The sequence below is a fragment of the Odontesthes bonariensis genome, chromosome 5 (assembly GCF_027942865.1).
Source record: "Odontesthes bonariensis isolate fOdoBon6 chromosome 5, fOdoBon6.hap1, whole genome shotgun sequence".
In the NCBI taxonomy this organism is placed as follows: Eukaryota; Metazoa; Chordata; class Actinopteri; order Atheriniformes; family Atherinopsidae; genus Odontesthes; species Odontesthes bonariensis.
In genome coordinates, this window is record NC_134510.1 from 16,209,669 (window position 1) to 16,224,415 (window position 14,747).

The 14,747-nt window shown below is 42.7% G+C and overlaps 2 protein-coding genes across 2 annotated transcripts in view; both read left to right on the forward strand.

The window, feature by feature from the left end:
• Positions 1 to 360: 360 nt before the first annotated feature.
• On the forward strand, positions 361 to 7,595 carry LOC142379791 (double-strand-break repair protein rad21 homolog A-like). The gene is made up of 14 exons (XM_075465060.1): positions 361 to 502; positions 1,726 to 1,916; positions 2,551 to 2,680; positions 2,807 to 2,906; positions 3,405 to 3,511; positions 3,694 to 3,891; positions 4,005 to 4,130; positions 4,296 to 4,421; positions 4,526 to 4,749; positions 5,262 to 5,415; positions 5,561 to 5,706; positions 6,075 to 6,248; positions 6,401 to 6,484; positions 6,619 to 7,595. Exons 2-14 carry the CDS (start codon positions 1,773 to 1,775, stop codon positions 6,808 to 6,810), a joined length of 1,905 nt encoding a protein of 634 aa, XP_075321175.1. The 5' UTR covers positions 361 to 502; positions 1,726 to 1,772; the 3' UTR covers positions 6,811 to 7,595.
• Positions 7,596 to 8,276: 681 nt separating this feature from the next.
• Positions 8,277 to 14,747, forward strand: part of LOC142379792 (eukaryotic translation initiation factor 3 subunit H) — a 52,479-nt gene continuing 46,008 nt past the window's right edge. The window contains exon 1 of the mRNA XM_075465062.1: positions 8,277 to 8,418. Coding sequence (XP_075321177.1) covers positions 8,317 to 8,418 — 102 coding nt within the window. The 5' untranslated portion in view covers positions 8,277 to 8,316. The remainder of the gene's footprint in view (positions 8,419 to 14,747) is intronic.

The window sequence follows — 14,747 nt, forward strand, 5'->3', positions numbered from 1 at the left end:
TGACGACATGTTATAGCAAAATCACAAGACACTTGGTTGATGATTGGGATTTGAGTCGCCTGGTCAACAGCAGTGTAGTCAAGGGATATCTAAGGACCAAATGGAACTGGCGGAAATGAAAAACCAGGAAACAGACAAACGTAGCCATACATTCATATGATTCAATAATTTGCTGCTATCAACATGTCTATGTTTTATGCACAAACTGTTTTCATAGTTAACTGAATGAGGCGTTGGTTGTTCCTGTGGTAGACTTTGTGTGACAGCGCCCTCTATCTTCCCTCGGCGCTTCCAGTAGGCCGTCTGTCCGTTTCAGCCTCCTCAGCAGGCTCCTCCTCCGCCATTTTTGACTGTAAACATCCTGCCGATTTTAAAAGGACAGCGGTGAGCGGGAGGAAGGCGACTGGCGCCATCTTGGCTGTTTTAATGAGTACAACAGGGGAGCATTTGTTGGGAGAAATTACCTAATCATTGGGGTTTCACGCTAAGAGGGCTACTGTCGGTAAGTGTGTTTGCAGAGGAAATATTTTTCGCGTGGATTTTCTGTATGTAATTTAGGGAAGTAGTGATGCATGTTCGGGTTTATTCACTGCGGCCTTCAATGTGAAGGGAGCCGTTAGCTATCGGCTAACGATAGTGTTGTGCTGAGAGGGGGGAAAAAAAGTATGAGCAGGCATCGATGGGTGCCTTGTTCCCGAGTGTTTTATGTTCTTCAATGTAAGTGGTGTTTCATGGTGCGTTATCTGCTTAACTTTGCTTATGATGAATTAATTCCTTCTAAACTTCTCTGCTACACTCCCACAATCTCATTGCTCCGGTTGTAGTAAGCTAATTTAGTTCATCCCACTTGATGGCGCCGACTATTTACTGGCGTCGCCCACCCTTTGGCGCTTTTAACGTGCTACTCTTCCTTTAGTGCATGTTAAATACATTTTATTTCTATCTAACTTATGTGGTTTTTGTAAGAAAAGAAGAATAAGAAGCTCTTTAAGGCTGAATGTGGGATAAGTGCCGGTTTCCCCAAATCGACATGTGCATTCATTTCAAATATTTGACTCTTGAGACGGAGAAATAGGCGGAACTTGAATAAAGACAGGGCTTGTTTTGATAACGTCCCATTTCTAGATTTCGATTCCTGTATTGATATTTTACAGACACGAGTTTCGTTTGAAGTTGTTTTAGATTAAAAGTTTAAAATAGGTATCGACTTTTAATTTGATATTAGCAAAATGCCTACTTTTCAACAGTCTGTGGATCATCTTAGCTAATCAACGCATGTCAAAAGGTTTTTTCTTCTGCTTCTTTTTCTTCTTCGAGAGAGGGAGACAGCGGACCCCTGTTTGTGGAGCTAACACGGTTATTATTGGTTATCTTGAAAGTTTATATATTAGTCCACGTACTATAGGAGAAACCTGGCTTGTGTGGCACTATGTGCTATTCATTTGTAATTATAACACATAAGGCCTGGTTATTCTCTTTAGTGTTGGTTCCTTAAATTGTACATAACTGAAATTTCTAGCATTTTATTCACTAGGTTGGCGTTTGCTCTATTTCCATGGCTGCAAACTCGCTCAGCTACAGTACTAAAGGGGTGTTGGTGTACTGCAAGTTGACATTTTTTTCATTGTTCTGACCATGTACAATGATTTTGGTCATTATTTGAATTATGGGAAAAACTATTTTGAATTTGGAGGGTCAAATATTAATCAAATCATATTTTTTCAGGTCAAAACTACCACAGTTGGTGCGTGTGAACCCGGGGAACAAGGGCAATGTTCTACGCCCACTTTGTCCTCAGCAAACGTGGGCCGCTAGCCAAGATCTGGCTGGCGGCCCACTGGGACAAAAAGCTGACCAAGGCCCATGTGTTTGAGTGCAACCTTGAGAGCAGTGTGGAGAGCATCATCTCACCTAAGGTAAGAAGACACAAGCACAGTCTATAGATTGTGATGTTCTTTGTATTCATCTTTTTTTTTTTTAACAGAAAAGCACTTTTGGTGCTGCTCTAATGCCAGTTTTAAGGCCGGTATAAATGCTGAGCCATCTAAGAAGTACCTAGCATTGTCTGAAGTGAGCGGGCCCATCAATAAGCGAAGCAATTTCATTGCTGTAGATGTCAGTCTCTGATTATGTGTCGTTTCTGCTTTCTGTAGAAGACCATGATATAGGGTTATTTTGTCTCCACCGATTGTGATGTCTGTCACATTTTGCCCACAACAAGATATCCTAATTTACAGTGTGTGTCTATGAACACTGTTTGAAACAAGAGTTTGTTTATGAATGTCCCCAGGATTGAACAGTGTTTATGAGTGCTGGCAGGTATTTGTAAATGGTGCCGCAAACCAGGTTTAAAGCAAGACATTGAACAACATAATAGTGAAGTCTGCACTGTGCAGTTTATGGGGATCATTCACAAACGGCTGTCTATATTTTACCCATTAAGCTGTATAGAAACCTGCTCTGTCGAGTTAATGTCCTCTGACATCACACGTCTGGCTCAGAGTACATGAATTGTCTTTGACGTGTGATATTTGTTGCTTTTAATCTTAGGTGAAGATGGCATTGCGTACTTCAGGTCACTTGCTCCTTGGGGTGGTGAGAATCTACCACAGGAAGGCCAAGTATCTGCTTGCTGACTGTAATGAAGCCTTTATCAAGATCAAAATGGCCTTCAGGCCAGGTAAGGAGAAACCACAACGAAGCGTTGTAACGTTCGTGACCTGGTCTGGTTGTTCTTTTGAACGTGTTGGGCGGTGGAGTTCACGTCTGTGTCCCACATAACATTACTACTTGTTTCTGTGTTCAGGTGTGGTGGATCTACCTGAGGAAAACAGAGAGGCAGCATACAACGCCATTACCTTACCTGAGGAGTTCCATGACTTTGACCAGCCACTTCCTGATCTGGAGTAAGTTTACCAGATTTGTCGTTCGTTGTTTAATAACAATGAACGACATGTTTTCTTGTCTACCAGATGAAAATACTGATGGGATGTTGCTTGCATCATTCAAGAACCGACAGCTATGTTTAAATTACACAGTTGCATCACATTTACGTTGAGATGTAGCGTACCTCTAACTGAAAAACTGATAAACTGAAATGTTTGTCATCCCCCACATCTGTTGGGCAGCTCAGAGTTTTTTGCTGTCATTTGCATGCATACTGAACTCAGTCATTTTAGGTGCGATAGTGGTGAAAGTGAAACCGTTGTTTCTCTTGAATCTCCATTTAAATCTGGTATTTTTAATACCAATAGAGCTGATCTTGCTGCACAGCTTCCTTCTTTTGAAAAAAAAGTGATGGCAACTATGTGTAGTTGGTGACGCCACAAGTGTCAAAAGAAGAGCTAGCAGAAGACCAGAAGCGAATAACTGTGATCTAAACCTTGTCCCTGATGTGTTTTCAGTGACATCGATGTGGCTCAGCAGTTCACCTTGAACCAGAGCAGAGTGGAAGAGATCACCATGAGGGAAGATGTCGGCAACCTCAACCTCCTGCAAGACAATGACTTCGGTGAGACTCAACTGATATCCTGATGTCTAAACTCGCGCCAACCATCACATTGTGATGTATTTAAACACGGGGCCTGCTTTATGTAATTGTGTCTATTTGAACAACAATTTCATTCTCCTGACAAAGTGAACAAAAAAGCATAGCATGAACTCGTTCTTATAACGAAGTGCTGTACTCCTCAGCTGACTTTGGTATGGACGACCGAGAGATGATGCGTGATGACGCTACATTCGAAGAGGATATCATGCATGGTGCCACTGCTTCAAACCTCTTGCTGGAGGCTGAGCCTGGTCCAGCTAATCTTCCTGATAAATCCAACCACATGGAGTATGATGACTTTGGAGATGCGTCCATGGGCAACAATGATGGTGCAATGCGAGGTGAGCAGCATTTTATTCATTTTTATCTCCTTGTGGACTACTGTGGTCTTCAGTGCACGTTGTTATGTGACACATGTATGTTAAGTATAAAGGCTAATCTTTTTATTTCTCAGTTGACACCCTGCTGAGCTCTGAAGACGGGGGTGGTATCTTCGATGATCCTCCAGCTTTCACAGAAAGTGTCATGATGCCTCAAGATCATGGAGACGATGAGGATGACTTTGACAACCTCCAGTCACGTAAGCAATGCAGTCTTAAGAATGATGCACACACAGAAGCAGAAATGAAACCTGCTTAACTGTCTTATAAGTGCACAGTGAATCATTTGTTGCTGCATTGAGGATAGATAAATATATATATATATATATATATATTTTTTTTTGTTTTATTTATTTACTGTAAAGCGGGTCCAGACAGTCCAGACTCTGGCCCAGCAGAACCACTACCTGCAATGGCTGACCAGACAGAGCAGACCACTCTGGTTCACAATGAAGAGGAGGCCTTTGCCCTGGAGCCCATCGACATCACTGGTAAATCTCTGCCCTCTTTAAATACTCATGGTTCTGCTTAAAAATCATGTCTGAAATATTCAGCATTTGCAGACACTCCTGCAAGTTATTCTTCTTATTTCCAGTGAAAGAGACCAAGGCAAAGCGTAAAAGGAAGCTGATTGTGGACAGTGTGAAAGAGTTGGACAGTAAGACCATCCGTGCCCAGCTGTCTGACTACTCTGATATTGTGACCACCCTGGACCTTGCTCCCCCCACCAAGAAGCTTATGATGTGGAAGGAGACCGGTGGAGTGGAGAAGCTCTTCTCTCTGCCTGCTCAACCCCTCTGGAACGCCAGGCTGCTCAAGGTAACAGATGCTTGCCATAAATATTCACGCATGTTTGGGCTAATATTCACAACTAAATGAAAATGGTCTGAAACTGTCGGCTGTCTCGCCAATATCGCTAACAGGAAATATTACCACTTTGAAGGCAGTAATGAGCAGTCTCATCCTCGAGTAGGCCCAGACTTTGTTTCGTGAAAGGTTTGAGAGTAGATTTCGAACACATTTGTCATTGACATTCTGTTCAGGTTTTGCGATTTTTAAAATGAGAATATTCAAGCAACAAGAGAGGGAAGAAGTGATTGGTCGTCTTTTTTTTTTTTTTTTTCCCTCTCTCTCTCCACACGTCGTCTTTCCTGAATACTGAATGGAGAACGTGTTGAGGCATAATTTAGCAGTTTCCTTTGTCTTGCATCAGTCCTCCCTAAAGTTCATACTTTTAATTGTCTTTTCAACTTTGCATAAAGGTTTAAATATCTTAAGAATATAAAGGGGAAAAAAAGCACCTTCCCTCAAGGTATAATTCTTGTTCACAGATGTTCACACGCTGCCTGACGCCCCTGGTGCCAGACGAGCTGAGGAAGAGGATAAAGGGTGGCGAAGCAGACAGTCTGGATGAGTTCCTCAAAGAGCTGGAGAACCCAGAGCTGCCTAGAGAGGAACTCCTGACTCATCAGAGAGATGTTATTGGTAAGTCATGCTAGAGTCCTAGAGGAGGTCATTCCAGTCCAGACATTTTGAGCTGAGTGAAAGGGAGAGGAAACTGCAGATTTCTGTTGGCAAATGGTGCCGTTGCTCATCCGTCAGTTTGTAACCTCTGCTATCTGTCCCTCAGACCAGACGATCATGGAGGAGCCCAGTATGCTGGCAGCCTCTGCAATGGAGGGCAGCAGGACAACCTTGAATGAAAGTGGCATGCCTCCTCCATCCACACCCCGCGCTGTTAAACGCAAGACCCTTGACAAAGAGGGCACCATTCCTGTGAGTATTTGCTGTCAAAATTTTGAAACTAAAGCTCCCTCATTTGCATTTTTTATTTGAACACTGACAAACTGTCAAAAATTCCCCTGGTTTGTTATATAAAGTGTGGTGGACAGGCCTCCTGTGGCTACTTTCTGTGCTGAAGAAAGTGGTCACATTACAAAATAATTCCAGTCCAGACACAAAGATTTCACAGCATTGAGGTCACATTGACTTTTATTTGTCATCTAACGGACGATGATATATTGTTTTGAATATTCTGACTCGGTAAACTTTGCTAAACGCTCAGCAATCACACTGGAGAACTTGGAAGTAAATCTGCTGCGAGTCCTAACTCCGACCCATGTTTGGGTGCATTCTGCTCTCAGATGGCTCCCTTGGAGCAGCAACAGCTGGCTGGCTCCGACTCGCAGAGGTTAGACATGCCTCAGGTGGAACTCCCCCCAGAGGAGAGCAGCATCAACCTGACCCAGCTCGTCCCAGAGCTCGACCTGCTCAATACCAAAGGAAAGGACAAGAAGGACGATAGTGACGAAGAGGAGGTGAGAGGAAATCTATGCTGTCCATAAGAAACTGTAGTTGGTAGCTACATAATGTAATCTCTTGATTTACAAAATGGGCAAAAAAAAAGTTCTTGAGGAGAAATGACCACTAGGCTAGATGAAGTTAATTCTGATCACTGTCTGGTTCTCAGGATGAGGAGGGTCAAGGTGGAGACCAGGACCAGGAGGAGAAGAGATGGAACAAGAGAACCCAGCAGATGCTGCACGGTCTACAGGTAAGAGCCTTGATGCTTAAAATATTATGTTGTATTCGCATTATATACTGAAAATGTGTATATGTGTTAGTTTAGCTCACCGTGGTTGAGATGTTAAGTACTTTCTTTTCTTTTTTTTAATCTGTCTCCAATAGCGCGTCATGGCTAAGACTGGCGCAGAGTCAGTCAGCCTGCTCGACTTGTGCCGGAACAACAACAGGAAGCAGGCAGCTGCCAAGTTTTACAGTTTCTTGGTCCTCAAGAAGCAGCAAGCCATCGAGGTCACTCAGACTCAGCCCTACAGCGACATCATTGCCACAGCTGGACCAAGATTCCACCTCATTTAGACATTGGAAGAACAGACAAACACTCTGCTTGCAGCAGGCATACTCTTTTTAAATTACGCAACTCTGCCTTTTTTTTTTTTTCTTTTTTTTTCTTGTCAGCCCTTTTCTTTCCTGGGGAGCGGGAGGGCATAGCGTGGGAAAGGGTTGGAAACTTTTTAACAAAAGGATTTTACTGTACTAAAAAGATGGAATCATGCCGGGTTCAGATTGAGTGAGGGAGAATGTTGACAAGTATATTTATAAAGCAAACACTTTTTCAGTCATCGATTTGTAAACTGCTTCATTCTGTTTTGTAAGTTAAAATTTCTGTTGTCTGCTCATTCCATAAATTTTGTATCCGTGCCCCCCTTCTTTCGACTGAAATATATCAGATTTTAGATAAAGGCCCCTGTATTAACGCAAGGAATCCTGTATTGACTCTGTACATGTTCTGGAAAGGTACTGTTTTATTGCTCGGAAGTGTAACCTCTCCCATCTTCTCCCCGTTGCACTTGTTCTTTGATAAACTAAAAGGTTAATCTGTCAATAAATTGTTAATCTTACCTGGCATTAAATATCATGTTTCAGATGTATAATTCAGGCAGTTTATCAGTTAAGTTTTATGTAAATTTCTCTTTTGTACCTTTTTACGTTTATGCTTATTTGCCTTTTTGCATTATGTAATTAGGTGATGTACTTGTTACAGTTAAGTTCACTATCCCACCTTTTTAGACTTTGGGTAACCTCTAGTTGTGATACTTCTGTAAAGATTTGAAATAAAGTGTTTTAAGTACTTGGTTAAGTAACAGGATGTGTCTTTGTTGCATGGATTATTTTTGAGTTAGATAATGCTTTATAAAAAGACATGAAAATGACTTGAAGTTCAAAGGCTTAATTAGTAAGAGGCACCTGTATCCAGCCCGTTGGAGGCTTCCAACAAAAACCCAGACGGAGATCTCGTATACTAAATAGAAAGATTACTCTTAACGAAGAACGGGAAACGTGTCTTGTGGAAAGGAGGAAAACAAATATAACTGAAACAAGATGGCCCAAACCCAAAGATTAGACTGGTTCCTTCAAAACCCAATGTCTCATTAGTTCAACCCACCCAGTCAATTTGAGAAGTGTAATCAAATGTAGTAGATAATGAACCAACCCAAACATTAATGGTGTGGAAACGTTTTTTTTTTTTTTGTTTTCCATTTTCATAAAATTGATTTATTTTCATTTATTTTTCAAGTACTTGATTTGTCAACAACCAACAAAGTGAGTCATTAAAAATTAACTGAACTCAACGCTAATGCAACGTTATGCGAACATATTTTCTATTTGGTCAATAAAACATGTTGTTTTCTTCTTATTGCTCCAAACCGCATTTAGACAATTTCCCTAAAAAAAAAAAAAAAAAACGGGGAGAATTTACCCTCGATCTTTGTTTCTATACGGAAAGAAAAAGCGATGCAAGGATCCCGGAAATGTCCGTCACCAAACTCTTTCCTCCTTTCTTTCGCGTGGAACGACTCAAAAATGGCTACACGAAAAGAGCCCGCTCCAGCATCTACACCAGTAGTGGCTTCTCCTAGCGGTACTTTGGACTCTCCAGTCAAACAGATCCAGATTGATGGGCTGGTAAGTGTCTGGTTGGGCTCTGTGCTGAATTTAGGTGGCGGACAACAGAAAAACAGCTGTTACCAGACAGACATGCTAAAGTGTGAGCATCGTGATGGCGACGACATAATGGAAATCCGTTTCTTTTTCCGTTGAATGTATTTGCCAACCGAAATCTGTAACGTATCCTACCTTATTGAATCTAACACGTCACTTAGAAATGCATATTATCAGTATGCAGCCTCATAACTGCTTGGCAGGCAATTAATCACGTTTTAGGTCAGTTGCTGTTTAGCGTTCCCTAAAATACAACCGGTAGCCCTCAGGGGCGTTTAATTTCTAACCCAGGACCTCCCTGGATTAAGAGGCACCGTAGGATGGCGGCGAAGATGTTTCTTCTTCTTTTAATTGTTCTGTTCGATGCATAGCGAACCGTGTTTGATATTAGTGGTAACTACTTCCCCAGAGGGGCCCGACAAACGAAACCTGTTGCATTTTAAATGACTTTGCATGTGCTTCGTGGGTAAATCACCAGAACTGTTTACCAGCTGTTGACATTAACGTTAGTACATCAGTACGTAAAGAAAAACCACACACGTGGGCATTCCGAGCAGGATTTTCCGACAGAAATTATGCAAAATTCTCCAAACCCTGACAAACACACCCAGTTAATTGTTTTTATTGTGAGGGGGCTAATTTAAACCAGTCAGAAATTGTAATTGAAAGTTACCCCATTTAGACTGGTACTCAACTTGTGCTCCCTTTAAAGCGTTTCCACACTATCGCTTTGCCCAAATAAAATCCTGATTTTAAAACTGCAGCATCATTTGAAAAAAAAAATCTCCTTTCAAATGGCTTAAAGACAACATCTCTGCAGTTAATTCAGCTTTACTTGCATAGCCAACACAGGTCTGCTGTTACAGTTATAAGGCTCAGTCGAGCTTTGGGAGTTTTCTGCCACTGAAGCACAAAGTTGGCAATTGTTCTCATTCTCTGAACAATTTTGAGCCTTTTCTCTCTCTTTTTCACCAAAGTGGTTTCAAGTGCTGGTTCAGGGCTGGGTCCAGAGCCAGTTCTAGCTCCGAACTGGTTTGGCTGTCTACAGCCAGAGAACCACCGCAGTCACATCATTATTACTGAGCTCATGTTCTTACTGTTCTGATTCGATTTCCCATTCACCAGCTCAGTTTTTTTAAATAACATCTTTTTTTCCTCTTGAATTATATCTGTGTAAACATGACACTGGCTGACGTTCACAACACTTCGGTGTGTCTGGTTTGTCTCAGCGGCTGATGGAAGACGTTCTTTCTTTCTGGCCCGGGAAAGAGTTGGTGCTTGTGAAGCAGTGCTTTTCTGTGCTGTAGCCAGAGCGTTGGCATTCAAAACAGAATGAACAAGTTCTGAGTTAGGATCTGGCTCCGAACCAGCGGTGGAACTGCTCTGGTGCAAAATAGAATAAACTTCCAATTGTTAATGCTCTGGAAAAGATTTGCATTTAAAAGGTTTTTCAAAATGGTGTCTCCTGAGTATGAGAACAAGGTAGTTTAATTAAGAAAATGTTTTTTTAAGGATAATTTATGATTTGATGCATAAGTTATGTAAGCATCTATATTTCAGGCTTTTTGTGTCTGTCTTTATGCTTCCTGGATGCATGTCTTGTAATGATTTGTTGCTTTGTGGTGTTTTGTCTTTTAACAAGATATTCTTGAAATTCTTAAACAATTCTCGCTTCATCAGCTTGTTTTTAATCTCTGCATGGTGATCAGTCACTGAAAATGACCTTTAAAAAGCCCATGCCCATCTTTACATAATGTAGTACCTCTGCACAAACAGCAGAGGACAAACTTGCTTCACTGGCGTGTATTTACATTCTGGCTCCAAGTGCCCTAAACTGCACTGGACACAAAGCGGCTTGTTTTTGTAGTGTGCCTGAATGCAGGAGCAGGACTTAACTTGCCAGCTGCTGCCTTCCTTTTATCTTCCTCATTAAAGCTGCCCCAGTGTCGGCGGCTCTAATTTCAAATCGCGCATTGGGGTGATATATTTATATTTCACCTGAACGTGTATTTCTCAGACCTCTGAGGTCTTCCTCATGCCCTTCATAGCCTGATCAAACTAAAGGTTTTGCTGCGCTTAAAAGCTGTCAGTGTTGGTTTAAAGTGTGACCTCATTCTCATTCAGACTCTTGAAAGAGGGCGTGCCTGTTTCAAGCTGAGTTCTGAAACTTATTTCACCTGAATGCATTGATATGCAGCAGTTGCTGCCGCGTTGCGTCATGACCAGTCTGTCAGAGGTTTAGCAGGGTTGCCTGTAGACGGCATCACTGCTGCTGTGTGGCAGAAATGGACTGTTTCTGCTTTTGGTGTCAGCGTTTCATGTTGCCACAGAGGTGTGTTAGGTTTTCTATACTGCAATAGGTTTCCATTGTGCATCTACTTAGCTTAAGATAGCCTCTGTCCTTATTAAATTATTCTAAGTTGGGATGTATGTCGGACACGGTTTTTATTCATGTGTTGTGAATTAAGGACAAGTCGGGGCCCATTGTGCAGAATGTTTGAGGTGTTGTAATTTGTCATAATAAAACGGGAGGAAGTCATGCAGAATAAGTTTAATTGAACATTTCATGTAACGATGGCAGTCATTTTCTGTTTGAAAGCTTAACTGTGAATAAAAGAAACACTGGGTTAGAGCGGTCCCCTCTTCCCCTGAGGTTTTTACGCTTGCCACAGGTCCTACAGCCTGGGCTTGTCAGGAAGATGTCACATAAGAGTGTGACACAGGTCTTTTCCCATGGACACAGGCAATGACTTACTTACTTATAGGTTCAGTCGTATCTGTCCTTGGTGCAAAAAATACATGTTTTCTGTTAGAATCTGTCAGTGCAGCAGCTTCTGTTTCCCTTGAAAACATTAGCATGATGTTAAAGCGATACTCTGGAGTAGATTCAACCTGGGGTCATTTGAACCGTGATATCCAGCCAAGTAGCCCACCCGCAGTTTTTTTCGATATTGGCTGAACATCAGCTGAGTTACTGAGTTATCCCGAATAGCTTCGTACAAGGGTTAATGGAACCTGGTCCGTATCTCCAAAATTACCACACTAAAATCACATGCCATGACACCAAACTTCTACAGTAGTACAAATATGGTCTGTACTCACAAAACGATGCATTTGGAAGTTTGAAAATAGTCCAGGAGTTTATTATTATCAACACAAGCCTGATAGCTTTTCTGCTGCTAAAGCTGCGTCGACGTCACTTCTGGGAGCCGGGAGCTTCAAAGTAAGATGAGGGTTGATCTACTACTGTAGACAACAAAGCAAGGCTGCTCAATTTCTCCATTGATAAAATAATTTCACAACTCTACAACATAAAAATTCATAAAAAAACATGCAGAATATAGAATATACTTTGTTGTCTACAGTAGTAGATCAACCCTCATCTTACTTTGAAGCTCCCAGCTCCCAGAAGTGACGTCGACGCAGCTTTAGCAGCAGAGAAGCTATCAGGCTTGTGTTGATAATAATAATCTCCTGGACTATGTACAAACATTCAAATGCATCGTTTTGTGAGTACAGACCATATTTGTACTACTGTAGAAGTTTGGTGTCATGGCATGTGATTTTAGTGTGGTAATTTTGGAGATACTGCCAGGATCCATTAACCCTTGTACGAAGCTATTCGGGATAACTCAGTAACTCAGCTGATGTTCAGCCAATATCAAAAAAACTGCGGGTGGGCTACTTGGCTGGATATCACGGTTCAAATGACCCCAGGTTGAATCTACTCCGGAGTATCGCTTTAAATACTCATGTTAAAACAGAGATCTAAAGGATTAGAAACAAAATTCCTAATTAGCTTGTTCGGGTTGTGTCTAATATAATTTGCACGCTTTTGTGAACCGATTCAAACCAGATATCATCTCATTTGATTCAAGTGCCATTCGTGCAACTGAAAATTGTGTTTCATCAGAGCAGGCGCGCTTACACCTCGCTTTTATCTTCTAGACAGTTTTCCAACATTGCAATACCACCTGCTCATGGTCTGGTCATCTTGACCGGACTTGTTTGGCACAACATATTTGAGATCTCCCCAAGCCAGCAGGCGAAAGCTGGCAAATGTAGTTAGAAATCTGCGAATCTCCATCCGTGGCTCAACGCAGTGGATGAGTCACGCCACACAAAAGCTTTTCCCTCCGTCAACTCTTGTACAGCCAACATCGAGTGTAGAGGTGGTTCACACTTGAGCGGCCCAAAAAGAGAACTCATTAAAGCATCGTCTCTCTTGCCGTACGTTCTCATAACTAGAGCCCCGTTGTGTCGGGAAAATAAGCTCTTTTGTGTGAGTGAGAGAAGATTTATGATAAGAATTAAAGGCAGCCAACAGGGGATTTGGGTTGCAATTGATTTTGCACAATTCAATTTTAAGCTTGTTGATTTATAATACACTGTCCACATATCAATCTGGGGTCTCTCCACATGAGGTGAGCTCGCTGGGCCTAGCTGCTGGTGAGCTAGATCAATATATTTGTGTGTGTGTGTGTGTGTGTGTGTGTAAAAGAGTGTAGCTGCATTAAAAGATGATACTGGAGATAGTTGGCCTTCATGTGTGCATGCAGGTTTGCACAAACGTGGAGCTTTCTGGGATTTGCTTACAATACCTGATGGCATTTACGCTGCACAAGAAAGCCAGCGCTACAAATCCACCGAAACCTTTATCACTTCTTTTAGTGTGGCTTCGTCTTCAGTTCACCGCTTTGAAGCGTTTCAGGATTTTCTCAACACTCTTACTTAGCTCCCTTTGTTTGACCTTACTGCTCGTGTTTTTGGTGGATTGTCTATCTCTGACCTGGTTCTTTTCCAGAAGGACGTTGTTTAAGTGTGTGATGGACAGACTGCCAAGAATTGGATGGCTGAGAGCATTGTATCTCTGTGCTATCTGCTCTCACTGATGGAGGGAAGGCCAGAAAAGCAATTTGCTGGCGGAGAGGGAGCCAAAGCTCAAGGGGGCAGTCGGCGATGCCAATCCCAAGGCCTTCCACTATAGCCCCTTTCTCCCCTGCTATATTCCTTCTCATCTCCCTTGTCATTGCTCCACCGGTCTGCTCTCCTGCTTTCTCACAGAGCCCCCTTCCTGCTCTCCTTTGTCAGCATTTCCTGCCTCCTTCTGGTTCCTCTGTCCCATTTTCAGTGTTGCATCACCACCTTCTCCATGGAGTTCTCCCTCTCGCACGTTTTTGCTCTTTTCGACCCATCACTCCCCCCCCCCCCCCCCCCCCACCGACATATTGCTCAGACCCCCCCCCCCCCCCCCCCCCCCCTCCCTCTCAGTCAGAAAAGCCACGGCAGGCACGGAATGAGATTTGTTTTTCTGCCCGCTCCACCCCATATCATCTCTCTTCCTCATGCCCCGAGCTCTTTACTTGTTGCATGACAAGTCCAGCACTCCACTGAAATAAATCATCTCCCCGAACGAGCTGCTTGTGTACACACATGTATGTACTCGTGGGCAGCTAAGACCTGCAAGGGCTCCCTTATAGTGGTATTGGGTGTTTTGTTGTGAGCATGGGTGCAGGGCTGCCACCCTGCTCCTCTGTATGTGTGTATTATTAATGCCTCTGGCTGTGACCTGCCCTCACTGTTATCAGCGTGATTTATGCTCTACTTGTCCACACCGTGCTTTCAGCCTTATTTTATATCCAGTCCCTGCTCATTTAGATGCTTAGCCTTTCTGTATGCTCTTTTTCTACGGCTATTTTATGTTCTCGCTGGCCTGCATGTGCTTTGATGGGTTGGTCTATATACATTCATGTAATGTCTCTGTATGGGGAGATACACCGTCGCTGGCATTAGTGACACAGCATTAGAGTCTAAACCAGCTCCTTAATCATGTGGAGGCTTAGCCTGTTGGCCCATTTTTAACTAGCATTAAAAATTAAAAGCCTACAATGATGCATGGGCGCTCTGTCTAGATAAAGCATGATGCTGCAGGATATCAGACGAGAAGTTCAGATACACCCTCCCACTGTACAAGGGTTGCACTTCTCCTGAAAGATTTGTGTGCTGCCTCCTCTTTCTCGAGTGTAAATTGATGAGTGGTGCTGAATACTAACCAGCGTTTTGTACGCATTCAAGAGCAGCGATGCCCCCAGCGATGGAGCTTGCAGGTGGTGCTTCACACTCCACTACTTAACCGCAGTCTGTGATGGCCTGGGTATAGTGTTTCCTTTTCACATGAAACGTTTTTGTTTTTTGTGGTTAAAGGTAGGAGGTTGGTGGTCACCGTGAAGAACGGTGTCTAAGCATTTCATATGCAGCTGAATAGGAATGCTATGGGCTTCTTGGTGAGGAGG

What these genes read in the sequence shown, in the direction of transcription:
- LOC142379791 (XM_075465060.1), top strand. Translation starts at nt 1,773, where the DNA reads ATGTTCTACGCCCACTTTGTCCTCAGCAAACGTGGGCCGCTAGCCAAG. An exon ending in AGAGCATCATCTCACCTAAG is followed by an intron (nt 1,917 to 2,550) that starts GTAAGAAGACAC and finishes TTTTAATCTTAG; the next exon opens with GTGAAGATGGCATTGCGTAC. An exon ending in AGATGCTGCACGGTCTACAG is followed by an intron (nt 6,485 to 6,618) that starts GTAAGAGCCTTG and finishes TGTCTCCAATAG; the next exon opens with CGCGTCATGGCTAAGACTGG.